The sequence below is a fragment of the Lepidochelys kempii genome, chromosome 16 (assembly GCF_965140285.1).
Source record: "Lepidochelys kempii isolate rLepKem1 chromosome 16, rLepKem1.hap1, whole genome shotgun sequence".
Taxonomy (NCBI): domain Eukaryota; kingdom Metazoa; phylum Chordata; order Testudines; family Cheloniidae; genus Lepidochelys; species Lepidochelys kempii.
Window position 1 is genome coordinate 20,227,735 of NC_136395.1, and position 23,431 is coordinate 20,251,165.

The 23,431-nt window shown below is 49.0% G+C and overlaps 1 protein-coding gene across 1 annotated transcript in view; it reads right to left on the minus strand.

Moving 5' to 3' along the window:
- Positions 1 to 9,334: 9,334 nt before the first annotated feature.
- The window catches only part of SARDH (sarcosine dehydrogenase), a 100,225-nt gene continuing 86,128 nt past the window's right edge, over positions 9,335 to 23,431 (minus strand). The window contains exons 18-21 of the mRNA XM_073314286.2: positions 20,634 to 20,796; positions 17,606 to 17,774; positions 16,838 to 16,973; positions 9,335 to 9,761 (exon numbers count right to left, since the gene is read on the minus strand). Coding sequence (XP_073170387.1) covers positions 9,636 to 9,761; positions 16,838 to 16,973; positions 17,606 to 17,774; positions 20,634 to 20,796 — 594 coding nt within the window. The 3' untranslated portion in view covers positions 9,335 to 9,635. The remainder of the gene's footprint in view (positions 9,762 to 16,837; positions 16,974 to 17,605; positions 17,775 to 20,633; positions 20,797 to 23,431) is intronic.

The following is a 23,431-nucleotide window of genomic DNA, read 5'->3' on the forward strand; positions in this document are numbered from 1 at the left end:
GCACCCAGCTGTAAACGGAGGGCAGGGCCGGGGCCATTGGTGGAGTGGATTGGAAAGTGGGTGCCCACGGCTGGGGAAAGGAGCGCTGCTTGGCCCAGCGGCACATGTGCCGAGGAGCGTCAGCTGAAAGTCAGGCGGGAGGGGAGAGGGGCAGAATGTAGCAGGAAGAATCACAGTAGGGGAGCATGGGCTGGATTCTGATCGGTTACTCCTGTGTAAATCCGAGGCAGCAAAAATGCACCTGATTGAGAACGACAAAGAGAATAAACGGTCGGAACTGCCAAGGCAAATCTGTCTCTTCAGGTCCTGTGTGTGAAGTCCTGGGTCTGCGGGTGCACCAATGGCCCTGCAGCTAATCACAGGCGGGGGAAGAATAGAGAGAAAATCCTTGTGTTGCATTTCGTCTGGGTCATACAAGTGGCCTCGCGCTGCCGTGCCAGCATCTGCATGGGAGCGCCTGGCTAGGGGAGAGCAGGAGCCGGCTGGGAGCTGGATAACCAACCGCGGGTTTGCAGGGCAGGAGATGGCAGTGCGCACGATGCCCGCCAGCTGGGAGGCAGCTCCTGCTGCCAGGGGATGGGGAGGGTATCAGGCCTAGCGCCGTCATGTAGGTCCATGATGAGGAAAAATGAGCTGACAAAGAAGCATGGGAGCTGAACACGGACCTTTTCTTCCCCACATCAGGAGGTGCTGCCACGTAACCTGTGATCCCTATGACAGTTTGAAGCTGGATTGTGGCAGGCCCAGTGCAAGCAGGGTCTAAAATAAAGCAGATCTCCTCTTCCTGTCTGGCCCCCCACAGCTCCCCTTCCTCCCGCCGGGCAAGCAGCACCCCCAACAGCATCCCAACTCCCCCACCGGCCTCACCCTCCTTTTACCCCCATGCCCAGGCGCTGGAGAGATGGCACAAGGAGCCTTCCATCGCCTTTGAGAACCCATTTGCAGGGCCACAGGCATTGCGATGGCCCGACCGGAGCAGGCGAGGGAAGGCAGGACCTTGGCCAGCCTCCCCTTTCCACACTGGCTAGTGGAGTTGGGCCTACTCATGCAGGGTTTCGATGGGTGATGGAGGTGGTGCCCCAGAGCCTGGAGGAATCTGGGCTGTGGCCTCCTCAGCTTGTATCATCTTTACAGAAGGGGAGGTGGGGAGCTCTCCGCCAGCCATAAGGCCGGGACAGAGCAGGCTCCCTTCAACTGTAACAGCGGGGAAGCCCTAACCACTCATTAATGCTACATCAGAACCCCAGCAGCATTCGACTAATTATTCCCCCAAGGAACTCTGCCACCCTGCCTCCTACCAAAGAGCCTCCCACCTCTTCATCATTCTGGGACGCAAGCCACCAGCCCTCTCCAAAAACCCAGCTGAACTCCAGAGAGAGTGTGGAGTGCACAACCGCCAGAGTCTAGATCAGAGCCTCTCGCCTCCCAAAGGTTTGGGGTGGCACTTGGAGCAGATGTTGGACTACAGACTCAGTTTTAGTAGAAAAACTCTACATGGATTTTCCATTAAAAAGGAACAAGGCAATACAGAGAATGAAGCAAGAATCCCTAGCATGATCTTCCTCTATGCAGGGGGACACCGATTTCACAGAATGCTGCAAAAAAGCACATGCATTTAGGGAAAGGGTGATATTTGAATGCGCTGGGGGATGGATGATACATCTCTATACAGGACTATGCAGAGGATGTCTCCATACTAGACATTTGCAGGGCTGGTTGGAAAAATATTTCTTTGGAAAATGTCCATCAAAAACGCTGTTTCACCAAAATCAAAACTTTTTGCTGAAATAGGTCACTGTAGGTGAAATTTCACGTAATAAAACAAAAGGCAGCATTTTGATATGGTCAAGCTTTTTGGAATGGAACATTTTGAAACATTGTTTCATTTTTTAAGTGTTATATTATAAAGTAAGTTGTCAAAATTGGAAAGAAATATTTCTATTTTATAGGTTTCAGAGTAACAGCCGTGTTAGTCTGTATTCGCAAAAAGAAAAGGAGTACTTGTGGCACCTTAGAGACTAACCAATTTATTTGAGCATACGCTTTCGTGAGGTTTATAGAAACCTTTTCATCGACCCAAAACAATTTTCCCCCCAGAATTCCACTGTGCAGGAAATTTCAATTTCCTTTGTTGTTTGTTTTCCCATTCTGTTTCAGAATGGAAAAAACATTCTGAAATTGTGGCATTTCCCACTAAACGGAAAATCCAGTTCCCCGCCCAGCTCTAAAAGGCTCCACACGGGTTTAACTTGCAAAAAAAAAAAAAAAAAAAAAACACTAGCTTCACTCTATCCCTTTGGTAATCAGGTTTGCTTCAACTAAATCTTCTTGCTGTGAAGGCTCCGCATCTTGCAGAGCGTTTCAGAACTGGCTGGCTAGGTTTTTGCAAAAACAGCCCTGCCTGATTGTACTATTTCAAAAGCCGCAAGTGTCTCATTTTGTACTGAAGAATCTGATCTGCTTCAACTGGTTTTGCATGGAGAATGGAAACAATTTTTCCAAATTCTAAAGCAGGTGGTTTCTTTCGGAAGATAAAGCTGCATTATCTCTAGCTAGCACAGTTAATCCCTGGCATGGTGTTTAAGCACAGCATGGACAGGAACATGCATCTTCTGTCTTTCTTACATCTACAGCTTAATTTTAAAGACACGCTCAAGTAATTTTCATAGATTTTAAAGCCAGTAGGAAACATTGTGATCATGAGGTCTGCCCATTATTTAGGGTTTGTTTAGAAACAAGGGGGGAGGGGATTGGAGTTTGCAAAAACCTAATCTTGACGGAATATATTGTCAAAAATATTGTTATATATTTAAATGTCCAATAAAAACAAGGGATTGGGGGATTTTCACATTTCCCTGTGGAGGTGTAAACTCAAACCCAGCAGCCTTGATCTAGGTGCATGAGAACTAGTGAAACTGACTATAAAGAAAGAGTGAAACTAACCAGTTTATTTTCACTAAAGTAGTTCATGTGCAAGAAGCATGGCTGTTATTACATTGTACCTATAAACCCCAGCGGAGATCAGGGCCTCATTGTGGTAGGTGCTAGACAAACAGTGAGATGCAATCCCTGCCCTGAAGAATTTATTATTCCTATTTTACAGATGGGAACTGTGGCAGAGAGAGATTATGTGATTTCCCCAAGGACAGACAGGAAGTCTGTAGCAGAACTAGAATCTGAACCCAGCTCTCCTAAACTCCAAGCCAATGCCTTAACCACAGAGTCATTCTTTCCTTCCAGGACTACACACATACACAGCAAAAAGGTGAAAAAATAACTAGATATTTAAACCTCACTTTTAATAAACGCAGGTATTGTTAAGGATTTTGTGTATGTGAAATACAGGATTTTTATCCAGATAGTCTCTCTCTCAAGTATCTGGTTGATTGAAAGACTGGAAATACATGAACTAAAGGAGCTCGGCCTGAGAGTGTAGAAACAAAGACGGCCTCATGAAAGGGTCGCTTCCCTACCACGCCCAGCCGAGATTTTCATGCTCGTGACAGTACGTGGCTACTGCCCTCAAGCACATAACAGACAGAAGCTATACAAACGTCTCCCCAGTTGTTCTGCACTGCATCTGAACTGCGACCTGCAGCGCTAAGCTAGCCCAGCTCCGGGTGACCCCCGAAGCACAGCATCTAATCATGCCAAATGTTATAACGTTCAATGATGGGGGCTAATGTTCATGTGGGTTTAAAGCCCAAGCAGCAAGCTCGTTTCCATTTGTAAGCCGGGTTGGAACACAGATGAGAAGTGCCAAGCAGCCGCTGTGAAATCAAACAGGGCATTAGGCAGCGCAGTACAGAGACAACTGGCTTGGCTTTGCTTTGCTTTCTTCTTTCTTTGCCAGTTTCTCTCCCCCTCCTCCAGTCACCCTAAACTACAGATTTATTTATAAATGTTCTTCTTCTGACATGAAATGCACCTGCCTGTCATCTGTCCACAGGAGAGTGGCTCTGGAACGTTGTCTTGATCTGATCAGTTGCTGGAGAATATATGTCAGCCTTTCGCCGTGTGAATAATAAAACTCACCCCACGCAATAGCTCGGCTTTCAAAATTCAGGCAGGGCAGCAATTACCCTTGAAATTACCCTAAGTGTGCAATCCCAGATCCTGGTCTCTGCAGAAGGTTTGCTGGTAAATTAAAGGCTTAGACACGCTGCAGAGGAAATAACATTTTCAACCTGAATTCTCTGTTCAGAAAGCAGAAGACAGCCGAGGGATTGGTGTTGTCAGCAACCTGTTGCATCTGCCCAAAGCTGGGCAGCGCCATTTTCTCCTGGGGTCCAGCTGGATGCAGTAGCTTTGAGGGGTGCATTGCATGGTCCCTGGGCTCCTCCCAGCTGCAGGAGTGTTGCCCTGTCTCAGCCTTTGCCTGTCTTTACAGGAGGGCCGACGAGATAATGTAACAGTTCCTTCTGGCCTTAAAACCTATTAATATAAACTACAGTAATGAGTTTAATGAATGGGGAAGAGACCCCCCCCCATTAGGTCATTACCCTGAGGCAAAAACCTTCTATGGCTGTGGTGGTATGAGCTGGCTGCCGCTAGGCAAAGAGAGGGTATTTCTGATCATGCTGACACCAGCTAACTCATTCAGCTCCTAGGCCTCTCTTGGCTTGACTGAGCTCTGATGAGGGGGAACAGGGAGGTGGTGCCAAAAGCACCTCCCCTCAAGCTGCTGTTTAGCTACCTTAATTAAGGTTGTGAGTCACCGCCAGGGGAGAAGGCAGCTTCTCCCTCTTCCTACTCCCAGAGAACATCTCCTCCCTGGAGGGAGGCTGAGGGTTTCTGAGAAGCCCAAGTGCAAGACGTGAGTATTTTCTCCCCCCTCTCTCTAGAAGTCTGGATTCACTTCAGTCAGCTGCATCCTGGGAGGACGTGAGGTGCTGGGAGGCCATACAGCTCTCTGGTCTTCCAGAAAGCTCCACACAACAGTGCCAGAAAGAGATGGAGCTTTAGCTCCAGGCCCCCTGGGTCAGGGTTTTACAAAAGGTTCCCCCCGTTAGACAGCTGCAGCAGCTACCATGACAACTGCCACTCATTTGGGGGTCAGGGGAGAGCCCATTCCCCACGCATGCTCTGCGACACACAGGTCAGGCTAATGCCCTCGCAAGCCACCACTGAGCCCCTAGCCCTCTCCAGCAACAGGAGTGGCTGGGCTGACTTCATGGCCTGCTGGCAGACTGGAATCACACCAGTTTTAAGGCCAGCCATGCATTGGTTTCAAGATGCACAAGGGCAGGAAGGTACAAGCACTAAGTCAAACACTTTGATCAGACCCTGTCATGGGGTCCACTCACCGCTAGCGGCATCTCCTACTGGCCATCCTGGGAATTAGCTCCGCCAGGTGCTGAGATCCCTCTCCAGCGGTGTCTTTCACCATGCCATCGAACACTGCGGCCTCTCTCGCTCCAGGGACTGCGGTCTCCTCTTTGTGGCTTGGCCCACCCCTTCCAGGGAATTCAAAGTCCTTCCAGACCTGCTGTGTGGCTGGCACCTACAACAGCCTTCCCACTTGCTGGTAGGAGAACCTGGGCCCACCCTTCACACTGGGTTACAGCCCAGGGGCCCTATAACAAGCAGCCAAGACCTGTGTATAGTTCCAGCATTTGCTGCTGTTCCCCTGGGTTTCTTCTACATATCTGACTTGCCCGCTCTCTGGATTTGCCAGCCTCCAATTCTCTCCACTCAGGGAGTAACTGCAGCCCCCTTGCTGCTCACTGCCCTGGGCTTTATACTGGCTCCTGCCTGTTCTTGCCCAGCTGAGCCTACTTCTAATCAGTGGCCTACTCCCTGGCTCCTCCTCCAGGTGCACCTGATGAACGTAATTGGCCTGCCTCACCACCTTAATCCCTTTCAACCCTGTGTGAGGCGGACACCACATCATAGACCCTCCCCCCGCCTTTTTTAAAGCCATATGTTCCTCCTTTGCAAAGCAGGTGCAAACTGCAACTTTGACCCGGACAAAGTGGGGGGGTGCATAAGTGAAGCCACTCCCAGCCTGGATGCTATGAGTGCAGGAAGAATGGGCTAGGCGGGCACCTGGCAAAAATCCCACTGGCTTCTGCAGGAGCAGAAATGGGTTCATGATGAGATGGCGAGTCACGAGAGGTCAATGCCTGGCAGTTCTAGGGCACGTTACATCTGAGGATCTCAAAGCACTTTACAATGGCCAGTCGATATCCGTATTCCCATTGAGGGAGGACAGGGAGTCAAAGAGAAAGGATGTGACTTGCCCAGGGTCACACAGCTCATTGTACCCAAGCCACAAGACCACAGCCACCCCCAGGAGACCACAGTTTGGATCATAAAGAGGAAAGGGGCCATTTGTAAAGGCGGGGTGGGACTTTCAAAGGAGACCAAGGGTGCAGCTAGGTACTCCGCTCCCACCAAAATGTAATAGTTTGCTGCCTGTTGCCCATACGCTCCAAACCCCAGCCTCTGTGTTTCAAAAAACGGGGGTTAAATCTAAGGTCTTCACAAGTGGATCAGAAACGTGCTACTCTGAGCTGGGACTTAGAGCAAAACGTTCATTGTTTGGACAGTATGTGAGTCTGTGCAAAGGGCATGCAGCACACAATCAATAGCCTGTCTATGGCCAAGCCAGAGCTGATCGGCACCTTATTCTGGGATGGTCTCGTTCACAGATCAAGAGTAGCACGAAGTGATGGTGTATGTTTTATGGGTTCTGCCATAGCACGGATCTTGCTGTGTGAACGTGGCAGGCGTCTGAAAGGCGCATTATTTATCCTATATGAAATGCATACAAAGCTAAATGGGGATTAAGCTCATATGAAGTTGCTTTGTAAATGAGTGAAGCTGTTAGGGAGAGAGGGCTGGACTCATCCAACCTTTCCCCTGAACAATAAACAATCCACCTGCTGTGCGTCTGCAATGAAAATTGTACCAGGTCGCTCCAAAATAAGCCCTGCGTTCCTGGAGGCTGCTCCTGCTGTTGTCTGTCATCTCGCGGGTTAGATGTCAGATGACTGACCATATTGGCTACTCATTGGGGGAAACAAAGGGAGACTTCAAAGTGATCTCCTAGAATGCTTCAGCAGAGAGACTGATAAAGATTATGTTTGTAAAATGGGTCCCAGACTTAAACTATCCCTGCATAGGTATTTGCCAAAAACAAGCTATCCCCAGCCTGCGTCCAGTTAAGAATTGAAGGCCTGACGCAAAGCCCACTGAAATCAATGGGAGTCTTCCCAGTGACTCCAGTGGGCTTTGTGCCCTGCATATCCTGCTTTGGCCTCGGAGAAGCCATTGGTATGGACAGTTTTGTGAGTGAACTCTCTTCTGAAGAGCTCTGTGAGCCACCCTCCTGGCATGTGGCTTTCTTTATTTTACAGTTGGGGTTCTGGCTCAAGCTGGCAGTTTGTAACTGTTTCTCCATTTCAGCAAATGCCTCTCCATTCCCAGAGTCCACCCCCTTCAAAGATGAAATGCAGCTCTTCTTTTGGTACCCCCGGCATTGCTAAGCCAGGCTACATGGTGGATGACCACCAGAACCTGCCGATGAAGGACGGTCCCCCACGGTCCTCTGGCTGGAGAAGGCTCCTCTAACAGGATTCTGCCCTCTGCTGGGACAAGAGCAGCAGCATTCCTTAGTAGCCAACACCCTGGTAATGGCCCCACGTCTCTGCTGGAGACAGAAGAGATTCAGGTGCACGCCAAGCGAGAGGACTGGGCCTCCTCACACGGACAAGGGAGGACGTTATTTTTACTGTCTGCCAACAGTGGAAAGAATTTTTACTGTCAACAGTGGAAGGAATGGGGAGTGTTTGCTCAGGCCCCCCACTCAGCAAACACCTAACCACATGCTTAACCCCTGAATGACACTATTGGGAGTGAAGCATGTGCTCCAAGGTGAGCCGGTGGTTAAGTGCTGTGCTGATTTCGGGACCTGAAGACACTAGAGTGATTAGGGGTGGGAGGAGGGTGGCTAGACCAACAGATCCCCTTGAAACAAGTTTTCTAATGCAATCAATACAAGGTCCTGCAAGGATTCCCTAAATGTATCCATGCTGCAAAACGCTCTGATAACTTCTCTGGTGCCGCGTGGACATTCAGAGCACATCTAGAACCAGAAAAGGGTGACACTATATGGCCCTGTGGGTATAAACAGAGCAGCCTCGTGGTCCAATGAAAATCCACAGCAAGCAACACATCAAAGCTCACAGCTCTACAAAGGGCTACAACATGCAACACTGAAGGAGTGAACTCTACACCGTTCTCTTGCTTTCTTTCAGCAGATTTGCCATTGCTTACCTGCCAAAACCTTTTCAAAGTAACGAGGGAAGATATACCCAAATCCCCACTAGATGCACGAGAGCGCACCTTGGATAAATGTAACACAGATACCGAGCTGTCAGCTCATCTTTCCCCAGCATATTTCCACCTGTCTATGTGAGGCACATCTGTGACTTTCTGGCAATTCGCTTAGGGCAGCGTGGGAGAGTCCAAGCTTCCAAGCCAGCCTTCTGCCTTTGTTACTTTCAGTGCGTGCTTTCCCTCGACATTTTTATATATACGATATCTTCTTGCCCTCGTAGTTTTGGAGACGGTAGATCATGTGTGTCCATCCCTAACTATCATCAAAGGAAAGGAGTACTTGTGGCACCTTAGAGACTAACCAATTTATTTGAGCATGAGCTTTCGTGAGCTACAGCTCACTTCATCGGATGCATACCGTGGAAACCGCAGCAGACTTTATATACACACAGAGATCATAAAACAATACCTCCTCCCACCCCACTGTCCTGCTGGTAATAGCTTATCTAAAGTGATCATCAAGTTGGGCCATTTCCAGCACAAATCCAGGTTTTCTCACCCTCCACCCCCCCCCCACCCACAAACTCACTCTCCTCCTGGTAATAGCCCATGTAGGGGCTGCTATTACCAGCAGGACAGTGGGGTGGGAGGAGGTATTGTTTTATGATCTCTGTGTGTATATAAAGTCTGCTGCAGTTTCCACGGTATGCATCCGATGAAGTGAGCTGTAGCTCACGAAAGCTCATGCTCAAATAAATTGGTTAGTCTCTAAGGTGCCACAAGTACTCCTTTTCTTTTTGCGAATACAGACTAACATGGCTGTTACTCTGAAACCTATCATCAAAGGGAAAATGCTTACAAGAGCCCTGGGGGCTGTGAGGTGCATCGAGGGTTGGGGAGATACTATAGATAAAAGGGTAAAGAAGGAGAGCAAAATCTTCTCCTCTCCATCAAAACCATTTATTTCCGTGGGTAGCGTATGTGGCCTAGGTATGCCATACGTGTCCCAGTAGAGGAGAGCTGTAAATAGTTAGTCGAGTCCCCAATACCATGTTTTTCAGCACCCCATGAGCTTTATTGTTTCCAATACAATGAAAAGAGCTGAGTCCCCAGGACAGAGCCAGAGAGAACGTGCAGTATTCTTCAGGGTCTGAGCAGACACCATGGTGTGGTCCTATAGTGAAGATAGATTTTGGAGCTTTGGAAGATGCCAAGTCATCACTGTAGCAGGGAGGTTTTACCTTCATGAGTCTGGATAGTCAGCTGTTAATATCCACCTCCCTCCCTCAGCCTGTCACCAGCACAGGTGCGTGGTTCACTCTCCAACCACAGTCCCGAGTGCTCACTCTCTCTCAATAGATCCCCTTCACTCTCTTGTTCTCTGGATCGAATGGTGACTTGGTATGGGCTGTGGCAGGATAGGTAGCTCCCATCCTCTCCAGCATGTATTCACCACTCTTCACAAACTCCAGGGAGACCTGCAGTGGGGACAGGACAGAGACATTGATATATGGGCTCCCCCACATTTCTCTCCCACTTAAACAAGCGAGGCAGCGTTTCACGGTCATGCCCCAGAACATTGCTGTGCTGCGATAGTGTGTTTGGAGGCTTGCTATCAACTCCTGTGTGGAAGGCCAGGAGTGCTAAGAGGATTGGGCTGTGCCACCTTTTGCTTCTAAGTTGCTGGTTCAACTCCAGTCTGGATTGATAATGTCCAAAAGCCATTATTGTCTCTCACCTGTTAGGTGGTAAGAGTTGGTGATCTCAACCCAGGTCTCCATGCCAGAACTGCTGGTTGTCTGCCTAGCAGTTACAGCAGAAGGGTCAGGGAGCCATGGGGAACGGACACTCCTCTCAAGGCATAGTGTGGAAGAAGCTGGAAGTGCCTAGGCTACGGACACAGGACTAGAGGAGTGATTTCTTTTGCCAGATCTGGTGCTGCTCGCATTCCTTCCCAGAGAGCTCCAAAAGGGAAGGAATGTAGATTTTAAAAGCACCGGGTCTTTTTTCCCCACAGAATCTAAAGCAAATCGAATTTACAACCAGGCAAAACAATGAAAGTCAAATTGAGTTCCACTCCAGAGCAGCTGGGTAACCACAGAGCGTATTATGGGTATAACCTCCTGGAGACAAACCTATTAGAAAAGCAGGTTCCCCAACTGCTCCCCATCTGGCTGGATTGCATTGAACACGAGGAGAGAACATGCATAACCCCCGCACTGGAGATCCTGGTGTGGACGAGGGCCACTCGCCTGGCCCGGCACTGGCTGATGTAACGAGACACTTGTGTTATGTTTGTTGTATCTGTTCGGAAGCATTTCCTGATGGGTTTGAAAATCCCTGGCGGTGGTGTGCACTAGCCAACCAAAGGGCAACAGACCCCGCAGTGCACATTACTTTACCTAGGGGCGCTTAGTCCTGCTAGCTCAGAGAACACTCCAGTGTTCGAGAGTTACAGCTGTATTGCCTGGGCTGCGGCCTTGCCCTGCTGTTCACCTCCTCTGCCTCTGCAACCCCATCCGCAGTGGTGGGGTTGTCACATGAGGGTGCAGGGGGAGCCTTGATTCTCAGGTGAAGAGCTTCCGACACAAGGAAGGACACAGAGACACAGCCAGCCACTCACTGGGTTCCATTCCTAGCATTGCTGCAGGCTCATTGTGACGCTATGAGCTGGTCATTTCCCCTCGCTGTGCCCCAGTTTACTCATCTGTAAGACGAAGGGAACAATACTCCCTGGCAGGGAGGCATTCACAAAGCACTTTGAGATCTTTGGATGAAAAGGTGCTATGGAGCTGCAAATTACAATTATTACATACAGACGTATAGCTGTAAATAAAGCTGGAAGATACTGGCTTGTGTGTGTACACCGCTGCCCTCACTGGATGGAATCAGACCTGCTCCAATTTGTGTCATATGCCCTATACTGCTACAAGCTAATGGAGAGTGGAACAGCTTGCCCATTTGGAGCCAGAAGATATGGATTGTATCCTCCCTTGCATCCATGGTGTGCAGCATTGTAGCCATCGTGAAAATTCAAAGAGGCTATGGATTTATTCCAGTACACCCTGCAAATCACAGGTGCGCACAAGAGCCAGCAACACTGCCTTGTAAACTGGAACTGTTAGCACTATGCAATGCCTACAGGTTTAACAGCATCACTAGTAGGCTGAATGAGTGGCCAGGGCAGGATGGGGCTAATGGAGTCCTAGCGACAATGACCAAGAAAAGAGAGGTTCCAGTATACATTTCCAGCTCTCGATTGGCTGGGGCAGTGCTGGAGGGGTCTTAGGTTTGCCCGGTGATCTGGGGAGGACATTGGCACGGCAGGGCCAGGAGTTATTTTTTCTCTCCTGCAGATGCCAGTCTCTAGAGGGCACACTGAGAATGGGTGTGATGGCTGGGGCTGAAGAGATGGGGAGAGCTCGCATGCTATCAAGTCTGCAGTGCCTCCAGGAGGAAGAAACTTGGACCCAGCATAGAACGCACAGCCACACCTCGCTGGTCCCGAAGCTGCAGCATGGAAAGAATCCAGCTGAAAGGTCTCCTGCCGTCCTGCTTGAGGGCAGCTGATCTGCGCTGGCATCCATCAACGTGTCACGCTGCACAGCACGCACATGCAAAACTCCCCGCTTCCTCCTGCAGTGGCAATTACCATGGAAATCAGGCAGGAGTTATCCTACCGAGCAGAGGGATAAAGGCTATACGTTAACATCTGCTCAGTGAACTATGCCTTTCTGCAGGAGGCCTTCGAGCTGGTGCCCCCGACTGAAGTCAGCGCTTGCCGCACAATGGAAGCTGACAAGGTTGTGGGCCTGTAAAGAGAGACCACCTGTATGAAGTGCCTTGCTGATTGCCAGGCCTGATCGCTTTAATTGGGGGTTAATGTCACCTGAAAAGGCCCTCGAGGAGAAGAGGGGGCAGGAGTCTTTTTGAAAATGACTTTGCTGGTGCTGCTCTTTATGGTGTGTGGTTGAATGGGGAGAGCGGAGCAACCGGGCTGCCTGGTGGGTTCTAGCTCAATGCTTGTTTGTCTCTCCAGGTCTTTATGCACAGGAGGGGCCAGCCCTCTCCTCACATACACCCTGGCCACCTCGTGGGCTTCACTAAAGATCCCTACTTTAGTTTCAGGGAGGAATGAGAAGGCTCATGGTGATGGTGGGAAGAGAAGAGGAGTGAGAAGTTACAGGCAGGAGAAAACCAAATGAAAGAGGAAGAAAAGGAAGTCAAGCTAAGTGAACAGAGCATTTATTGTAGAGATGGGCCAAAGTGGAATCATTTATCAGAATCCCGGCGGCTGAATGCCGTCTGGATCCGAACCGTGGCTAGCTTAGATTCTGGCTGCATGTGCACTTCCCAAGGCGCTTGAGCGGTTAACTCAACAGCACTGGGCAAAGTGGCTCCGAGCTCTGGCATGCAGATGTACTCTGCTTTCTCTTCCACTCACTTTTCCCTGCACTAGGAGGAGAACTGGCTGTTAAAGGGAAAACAACTTGCCCAAAGACTAATTTCTCCCTACTGTTACTCACACCTTCTTGTCAACTGTGAGCTGTAGCTCACGAAAGCTCATGCTCAAATAAATTGGTTAGTCTCTAAGGTGCCACAAGTACTCCTTTTCTTTTTGCGAATACAGACTAACACGGCTGTTACTCTGAAACCTGTCTATAATGAGCCACTCTCTTACCACTTCAAAAGTTATTTTTCCTCCCTTGGTATCCTGCTGTTAATTGATTTATCTCCTTGCACTGACCTCACACTTGGTAAAGCAACCCCCCATCCTTTCATGTATTTATACCTGCTCCTGTATTTTCACTCCTTGCATCTGGTGAAGTGGGTTCTAACCCATGAAAGCTTATGTCCAAATAAATTTGTTAGTCTCTAAGGTGCTACAAGGACTCCTCGTTATTTTTGCTGACACAGACTAACACGGCTACCACTCTGAAACTTGCCCAAGGCAGCTCTCCAGGAAGCCTGCACAGTCTCAAGACCTGACAAAGAGGCAGCGATACATCACTTCTACGAGAAAAAAGCAGCTCCTGAGACTCTTACCAGCTTCAAACCTGAGGCTTAACTCACACCCACTTGAGAGTTTAGCACAAGCTTTATCGACTTTGGCCTCGGAAAACTGATATTTTCCTACGATGTTTATTGTTGGTGCTGTAATAATTTGCAACTTCTGCCTGGGGTGAAAAGTCCCCCCATTGCCAGCAGCAATGGTGAAAATTAGCACCATTCGAACTGATGAGTTTTTGCAAAAATTCTTGTATAGTCACCAGAGCCTATTTCTCAGGCTCCTTCCCCGCTGTACCAACAGCTGCTGCTAAGTGAGTTTGTTTGACCAGACATATTTAGGCATTGTGAGAGCTTGTCATAATATGATGTGTCGAAATATCACCGTGTGGCATCAAAGTGTCATCATGTCATGATGCCTGGAAGCAAGGAGAACAGGTTGGAGGCCTATTATTACATTTTCATTATAACAGGCTGAAAAGTAGAATGGCCCAGTGGGCAGATTGTTTGCTATGACTCAGGAGACATGGGTTCAATTCCCTTCTCCACCAGAGAATTGCTGTACGACCATAGGCAAGTTTACTAGCCTCTTTGTGTCTCAGGTTCCCATCTGTAAAATGGGGATAATAGCACTGCCATGCCTGACAGGGTGATGTGAGGATAACTGCATTAAAGGTGTGAGGTGTGAACTACAATAGCAGGGGCTATATAAGCCGTTTCTTACATAGATACTAACGAGAAAAAAAGGGGAGTCAAATTCTGTTCTCACCAACATAGCTAACACTGGCAAGTGATGACGCATTGTTGCAACTCACATTCTAGCTTGCACCTGACTCCAACAGGGTGCTGGAATGTAACGGAGAGCAGCTTGATATTTTTTAGAATAATTTTCATTTCACTAATGGGCCCCTTCTTGAAAAGTGCAAGTCTTTGGGAATCCTTTATCTCAACCGAGGCTTAGTTTGGCTTCCTTAAACACAACTCAAGCAGATGTTTTTGTTCCATATTTCTTCCACAGTCAGCTCTGTCCCTAAGTGCCTGGCTGGAATACCCAATGTGGCACTTTTCCCCATTCTCCACTATGGTTGCTCTGCCTGTCTGCCCAGAATTGTGCAATATGGTTTCACACCAACATTGCAGACTCCAATATAATGAGATAAAAAGCAAACAAACGCCTTCTGGGGCAGCTTTCTAATCTCTGATTCACCACTTCTGGTCCCTCTCTCTGTTGGAAGCATTCACACTCCTTTTAATGCTGCCTCTCTGTCAAGGTCAACAGTGTCTGGGGGGGAGGAAGGAGCAGACCTGAACAGCGGCAATGTGTATTAACTCTACACATCTCCCACCACTAAGCCACTCCCTCTGTTTGCCCCATCTACACTGTATTCATTTTAAAGCTACAGCCCAGGGCCTTTAAAATTCCACCTCTGCTACAGGGGATTTGGCTGGAGAACATTGAGTTCCTGTGTAAAAGAAACTTCCTTTCCACAGAATAGGTGGAATGCAAAGACTTGAGGAATGTATTTTAACTCTGGGCTTCTGGCAGGTACCTGGGACCATGTTCCTAATTTCCCCCCCCCCCCCTACTTTCTCCTCTACTAGTGGCAACCCAGCAAAAGGCAATGCCTCATCAGGATCCCCCTCTAATTCACAGGGAACACAATGACTGCAAAGGGCAGAGCACACTGAGAGAACGGAGCTGTGATTTTTCCGTAGAGATATGATCCCACATTATTTGCGCTCTCTTTCTCTCTCTCACACACACACACACACAGAGTCATCAGCCCGTGGGGCTCAACCATCAGGCATGAAGCAGAGTGTCAGAATTCTTTTCCCCTAACCCTTTTGATGTCAAGGCTCCATCTGCTCCAGGTGCCTGTCACATTATGAGATGCCGGGAGAGTGAATGGATGGGGCTGGAAAGCTCCCTGTCATCAGCAACAGGAGTCTGCTCACTGCACCAGGCTGCCCTCTTCTAGGCTCAGGAGGGAAGGAAGGAAGGAAGGATACTCCTTGATGAGAAACAATAGGCAGGGGAAAGATATTGTTTTGGGAATAGGAAAGCAACTAACTGGACCATAAAAATCGCATGGCTCAGGAGCCCAGCACTGTTGTTGCCACAGGATGAAAAATCAAGGTGATCTAAAACCAACCAGCAATTTATGAGCTTTTTTTTTTGCCTGCTCTGTGTATGAGGTTAAGTTGGTTCCTGGGGATTTTATCTTTAGTCCTCCCACCCCAAAACACCCTCATATAAGTGTAATTATCTCTCTGTCTATAGCACATGGGTTAATTAGAGTCCCCCTCCCCCATGAGGCTATTCAGTTAAGTGCCTGATGTGTTCCTATTAGACACAAGTTCCTAGGATCAAATTAGAGCGAATACATTGTTGCAGTTAACGTTCTAGCTTGCACCTGTGACTGAGTCTGGAGACGGAGCTGTGCAAAAGAACAGCATGGGAGTCACTAGAGAGAAAGCTGTTCGTTGCTAAACTGCTGCAATCTCTCACTCTTTGGAATCTCTTCACTCTGGTTATACAAGATAAGAACTTTGTGAAGAGACGAGAGGGGACCTTGCAATCCTTCAGTCCCCAGATTAGTGTTTGCGCTCTCTCTTTAAAGATTAGTGTGTGTTAAAGATTAGTGTGTGTGTGAGGTTTTAAATAAAATCAATGTTACGCTTTCTCCCCCTGCAAATCTTCTGACTCAGAGAATGAAACACAGCATTCTCCACACATGGATGTGAATTCTCCCTGCATAATTCTGCCCCTCCCTGTCTGTCTGTCGTTGTGTCTTTCTGCTTCTCCTCCCTGCATCCTGCACTCTTCCAGCACTGTCAACCTCAACACACCGTTTGTCCGAGTCTCCAGGACTCCTCCTTCCAAGCTGCTCCATACACCCAAAACATGTTTCTTGAGCTAGGTTACTACTCTCTCTCTATTCATGCGCCCCCTGAAGACCCATCTCTCCCCAGACACTGAGAACTAGAGCAGTGCCAATAACAGATATTTTGGATCACTGACCATTCCAAAAAATGTAAAATCATTTCAATTCAAACTGCCATGGACATTTTTTGTAATTTTCAGTGAACCAAAAAGGTTGGAAAAAATTAGTAATTCGGGTCAAATGAAACATTTTCTTTCTTTCTTTCTTTCTTTCTTTCTTTCTTTCTTTCTTTCTTTCTTTCTTTCTTTCTTTCTTTCTTTCTTTCTTTCTTTTAAACTTTAAACATGTTTTAAAAATAAAACTGAAGTAAACGTTGAAAAGAAAAGTGATTTCAAATCAAAATATTGAAATGTTTTGTTTTGAAATGGTCAGAATGATGCATTTAGATTTTTGGGAGGGGATTTATTTTCTAATGAGACAACTTGGTGACTTTGCAACTAATTCCTAGGGTCACAGAATCATAGGGCTAGAAGGGACTGCAAGCTCAGCCACCCTGCAGCCATTTGGATGTAGTTCTAGGTATAGCGATGTGTAATTTGGGGCTGCTAACACAGCTTGACATGACATGGGGGCCCGGGAGGCACCATGTTCCCTATACTCACTGGTCCTCCATCAGGGTTCCGGATGTACCCGTAGGCAATGGTTTTGTTGATGGCAAAGCCAAAATCTGCCCTCCGGATGTGCCCGACGACTTTGCCGTTTCTCCAGATGGCCTCCAGTCCAAACATAGGCACCTTCCTGCAGGACCAGAGCAGAGCAGACCTTTAGCAGACAGCAGCCCAGCAGGGCAGTTCCCTGCCACTCTTGGGGTTTTACCCAGCGGAGTTGTTAGAGAAAATCAAGGAGTTAAAGGTGCTGACCACAGGAACACATTGTGCAGGTAGGCATGCTCTGTGCTAGCTTCCTAAACAGTACTCTGCCAATAATCTCCCACCCCCTGTTATTCCAGTCCTGGGCTTCCACACAAAGCCTTGCACCAGTCTCTAACCTCTGGCACTCCACTATTCCAGGCTGTAACCTACACAGCTCTGCCAGTGCATGTTAACCCTGACATGTTACCCCATGGATTACATTCCTCGGCCACACACACAGCTCTGACAGTGTGCCTCAGTCCTGACTTGCAATATCCCCTGCTATTTTGGTTGGAACCAGATAACCCCACCCATTTTCACACGTAGAAGTTTGATCAGATAAAACAAGAGCGGAGGAAATGGCAGAGGGAGTTTGTGGCTGAGCTCCGAGTTGGTGTGTGGGGCAGAATTTTCTTTCTGGTTAAAGTTGGATCACAAGGACCAGGGTGACTGTTGTATTTAATACACCCAGGCAGAGCTCACCGATGCACAGCCCAGCCCAGGGACGGTCATACTTACTCATCAATGGTGAAGCAGACCAGGCGCCGGCGGACTCCCGATGCTTGCTGTGTCTCCAGAGCTTCCCGTCCAAGGAAGGGAATGCTGGACTTGAGTTTACAAGTGAAGGCCAGGCCTGCTTCTAGGGGGGTGTCATCAGGACGCAGATCCGCATGCCAGTGCCTGTACCCTGCAGAGAAAGACAGACCCATCATGGGTCTCCCCGTCTGTTCCCACCTTTCTCCCCAGTTACAACAAGGCCTGGGAGAGCCAGGGTGAGGAGAACGAAGCACTTGAACCCCCAAGTGCTCGGTCCGGCCCTGCTCCACCCTTGGCTAGTTCAGGGCCAGTGAGATGAAAAGCAGCTCCTCTGTCACACTCCTCTCTTGCTGCAGCATTCCCCCCTGCAGCTTCAGGAGAAGGCAGCACCCCGTCGGTCCCAATCCTCTGGTGCTCCATTCCTGCACTGGGCCTGGGAATGGAGGAGGAACAGCCAAAGGTGGCTTGAGACATCTCTGGCCTCACTGAATTCTTGGAGCCTGCCTGGACCCCGGAGTAAGTTAGAGCAACCACTGGGTTGCTCCAAGTTACAGTCACGCTGCTGATGGCTCCCTGATGGCTGTGAGCAGCTCGGAATAGCTGGAACTCAGTGTGTTCCAACCACGTTCTCACTTCTTCGAAGAGTGCCCCAGAACACCCCCCCATCCACCTCCACTCAGGAACTGCAGGGTTATTTACATGTGGTTATTTACACTCTTCTCCCCCATGAAAAACATCTCCCACCCACCACAAACCCTGCCTTCCCCCCCCCACAGAGTACTTCCTAGACCCCACCTCCCTCTGGAGTATTTTACCCCCTCACATTCACCAGCCCCTCTCAGGAGTACCTCACCCCTCCTGTGGAGCACCTCGTCTCCATCAGCCCTAAAAGAAACACAAGGCTCTAGTAGAACTGGTTGAAATGTTTCCATCAAGAAGTGATGGGGGGGGGGGTTAGAAACATCTTTTTTGTCAAAATAGACATTTCCACAGGACATTGCCATTTTCCACAATTATTTTTATGGGGTGGGTGTTGATTTTCCAGCTCAAACCTGACATTTTTTAACAAGACAAAACTGTTTGGTTTTTTTTTAACACAAAAACTAAACATGTGGGTAAATTCCCCATTTCTTGAGCACCTCTAGGCACTAGGTCACTCATCAAGGGCAATGGATGAATCTACAGGTTGGCAGGCCCAGGATGGAAAAGCCCTTGGAGCTCGACGTGTTTCTCTGAATTCTTTGGCCATCTGCAAAGCTGGGCCGGAAGTCTCCTAGGTGGGGGCTTGCTCTGGAGATTTTAGCTACTTACTGCTTTCCATTTGGCCAGAAAATGGCCTCTGGGGGGTATTTTGGTGCCTCTGGTCCGCGGCCTGGGGCAGAGGCAGAAAAACGATGTGGGATGGGGAAGGAAACTGGAACATCCCTCTGATTTTATTCAGATGGGCTCCTCCAACCCTACAGCCAGCCTTGGTTTTAGCTCTCGGAGTCAAGCAGGGACACTCTGTGCCACTCAAACAGCCACAGGAGAAATGAGCTGCAGGGGAGGACGTTGGGAACAAAACTGGAGCGCTCAGGGGAAAGCAGAGAAAACAACTCCATTCCAGTGGAGGGTAATGAATAAACACACCGAACAAACTGGCTATCAGGGACCAGCAAAGCAAGAAACATCAATATCCTCTGTGTGTGGGTGTAGGGTTGTGTGTGGGTGTGGGTGTTCACGTGCGTGAAGGGAGGCTGGAGGTTTGAGTCACAGAAAAGTCACCTGAGCATGAGGTGGGAATACTGGATAGGCTTATTAGCCTGGGCGCCCTATTCCTCACTGCTGATGGGATGTTGGGGGCGCTTAGGGTTAAGGTAGAGGTCTGGGACTCCGAAGAACGGAGTTCAATTACTAGCTCTGCTACACGTTCTGTGTGCGCCACCCTGGGTGCAACACTTCCTCTCTCTGTGCCTCTGCTCTGGGAAACGGCGTGGCTCTCTCCCTCCCGGGCAAGGGGGCAGTGAGGCTAAATCCATGAACGTCTAGGAGGACTTGGAGACTGGGGCGAGGAGGGAGGTACAAGGAGCTGGAGATGAGTGACCCGTACAGAGTCAATGGGCGTTGCTTGTTTCCTGTGAGGGAAGAATGGCCCACTTGAGTTTTTCATGTTCCTTTTTCCTAGTGTAAATTCCCAAAGTCTAACAGGTTTTTAACCCATTTTGGAGGTGACCAGGGAGCTAGAACTCTATGGAACTTAATCCTGACTCAGATTAAAGTTCTCCTGAAGGCAGATGACCCCTCCTCAGAGAGAGAAAAGGGTTTCCCCTTTCCCAAAGCCTCACTTTGTGCCAGGAGATTTTTAGTGGATTCACCTAAGGAGGGTTCAATCCATCTAGGAGCATCAATCTCTCAAAGTGACTCATTCTAACAATCCTTTCCCTCAGGCCCTTTCTGTTTTAAAGGCTAAATGCTAAGAGAAGAGGCCACTGAAATAACCCCACACATCCCTCCTCCCTTTGTTTTTGGTCCTTAACTGATGACAGGCCAGTAAGCTTAGTTAAAACATACACCCTTAATACAAGACCAATGTTTAGGGAGAACTCAGTGAGGAGCTGGGTCACCCGAGTTGCATGGTCCACCCCTAGTTATCAACCCTTTACAGTGGGGTGCACTGCCCTGTCCCTGAAGCTGGAAAACCCCTGGCCACGGATGGGGGAATAAAGTTACCTGGCTTCTCCCTGGATCACTGTGCAAAGTGTTGGGGGCAGCTGGATCTCCCTGAAGGAGACGGGTGTGATGGGGTTGGGGAGTTTGGAAGGAGTTCCGGCTATGCATCTGAATTCCTGGGGGTGTTATTTGAACCAAGCCCAAACTCAAACTTTCCAAGACCTGCCCAAGACCAAGGCAGAGGGACAGATGGCAGGAAGTCCACCATCTTTCTTTGCTTGCCTCATGTGCATTGTCCCCACCAGATGACAGCAGAGCAACACATGCTAGTACAGGTGAAAAGCAAGTTCGCCTGAGAAACCTTTCTCAATGCTGAGGGAGTCGATGGCTCTGTACCCGGCGTTGGTAATGCCGTGCCCGGCACCTGCCTTCATCACAGCCCGGTAAACCCGCACACAGTCCTGCTTGGGCACATGGAGCTCCCAGCCCATCTCACCCACAAACGACAGTCTCATGGCTCGTACCTGTGAAACACAAAAGATCAAAATCATTGGCCTTGTTGTTTCCTTTTATTCAAGGACTCTAGAGTGGGGCAGTGTGGTCCAGGGGATAGGTCCAGGGCTGGGAATCAGAATACCTGGTTCTATTTGCAGCTCTGCCAGTGACCTGCTGTGTATGTGGATGAGTCATTTACTATTCTGTGCCTCAGTTGTCTCATCTGTGCAATGTCACTTACCCTCCTTTGAGATGGCCAGGTGAAAAGAGCTAAGTAGTGTACTGATCACTTCTTGTGAAAGTCTTTGGACAGCACTCTCTTGGGATCAGTCCTATTTATATAAAACCTGTTTCCTCTCATCTCTTTATTCTTCCTAGTTCTTTATTACTGGAGACATTTGGGTGAAACAGGTATCTTTCTTTCTATATCTTTTGTTCATCAGCTCCTAATGCTTATTGTTCCTGGAAGACACAATCTTTAGATCATGAGGCCACAACTGACCACTGAATAAATGATGAGCTCAGACCTTAAACCTTTCGTTGTATTCCCTCCAAACCAGTTAATCTACAACACACAAAGCATATTCATCAAATGACAGATTTGCTATTACAATCAAAACATTTTCTGCTGTATCACCTTTGGCTGTTGACCAAATCCTATTCTATAAGCTAAGCAAGGCTGGGTCTGTCCTGTTGGATAGGAATATTCTTCAACAAACAGTTCTGTTGTAGCCTTCAGTGTGGGGCTTTGTGCCCATCTAATGGCTAATCTATATAACAAAAAAGAGCCTACTACAGCTGCCAGCTGAGGGAGTCACTCCTTAAATGCTAGAGCAGGGGTGGGCAAACTATGGCCCGGGGTCACATCCGGCCCCTCAGACGTTTTAATCAAGCCCTCGAGCTCCTGCTGGGGAGCAGGGTCAGGGGCTTGCCCCGCTCCGCGCAGCTCCTAGAAGCAGCAACACATCCCCACTCTGGCTCCTACATGTGGGGGCAGCCAAAGGGCTCTGCACATTGCCCCCGCCCCAAGCACTGCCCCTGCAGCTCCCATTTGCCAGCAAATGGGACCAATGGGAGCTGCAGGGGCGACGCCTGGGGAAGGGGACAGTGTGCAGAGCTGCCTGGCCGCACCTCCGTGTAGGAGGCAGAGGGGGGACTCATAGACTCATAGATATTAAGGTCATAAGGGACCATTATGATCATCTAGTCTGACCTCCTGCACAAGACATGCTGCTGCTTCCAAAAGATGCTTGAAATAAACGCTGCCTGGAGTCTGCACCCTTCACCCCTTCCCACGCCCCAACCCCTTGCCCCAGCCCTAATTCCCCTCCTGCCCTCCAAACCCCTTGGTCCCACCCTTCTTCATCCCAGAGCCCGCACCCCCAGCCAGAGCCCTCACCCGCCCCCACCCGCACCCCTGCCCCAGCCTGGAGCCCCCTCCTGCACTCTGAACTCCTCATTTCTGGCCCCACCCCAGAACCTGCACCCCCATCTGGAGCCCTCACCCACCACCCGTATCTCAACCTCCAATTTCACGAGCATTCATGGTCCACAATACAATTTCCATACCCAGATGTGGCCCTTGGGCCAAAAGGTTTGCCCACCCATGCTAGAGGCTTATAGTGAAGTCCTAGTTTCAAATCCTACTGGTGTGCTGGCTATTCAGTATTGGAGGCACTTCTCCACACTGAGGAAGTCCTGAAGCAACCATCCAGCGAGGTCTTTGGGGAAGCCGTGCTTCTGGAGCAACCATGTAGCAGAGGAGCTGTAAAAGTAAAGTTCTCCTGGCCCCTACAAACTCCATGGCTCTCCATGCCAGATGAAACCAGAAGAAAGGTGCTGAGAAATGTAAGCCATATGCATGTGTCCAAACAGTCTGGACACGTTTTCGGTGCTACGAAACAAGGTTTATTTTGGTCCGGGATCTGTTGCTTTGCAGGCAGGATGGGGGAGTTTCCTTTCATCACTTTCAGCGCCACAAGCAATTTAGAGAGAAATGTCAGGAGGATCCTGGCACCAAGCCTTGCATGGAGAATCAATTTAACGTAAGATCGGTCACCTAACAGTGCTCCTTCTTGAGGAGGGAGTGTGCATTTGGTGCAGGGACTCAAGGGTAGCCAAGGTAATTCCTCCTGCAGGTCAGGAACACGGCAACCGAGGCAACCAAGATTATTCAGAAAGGTTAATTTTTAGGCCAGTTTTGCTGTCAAATTATTTTGACTGCCTCTCCCTTTTTTTGGCTCATGCATTTCAAAGGGCAATTCTGTTATTTATGTGTAGCCCTGGGGACAGTGCATGGAAAGGGCAGCCTTTGAACAAGCCTTATCTTTTCTAACAGCTATTTGTTTTCCACATGTTCCCCACTCTGTACAAGCTCCTTAATCAGCCACCCAGAAAGAGATTAAAGCCTGATGCATGCAGCTGCATGGCAACTAAGGTCTAGTGCGCCAGGCACAGGGCTTTGAGTCAGAACCCTTAGGTTCAATTTGCCACTGGACAAGTTGTACCGCCTCTCCGTGCCTCAGTTTACCCATCTGTATAATTGGGCTGATTATTCCTTACTTACCAATTTGTAATGTGATTTGTGACCTGTGGCGGAAAAGCACTGGACAAGCATAAAGGGACCAGCAAATCGATAAAGTTCCATGCTACCCCCATTTTACA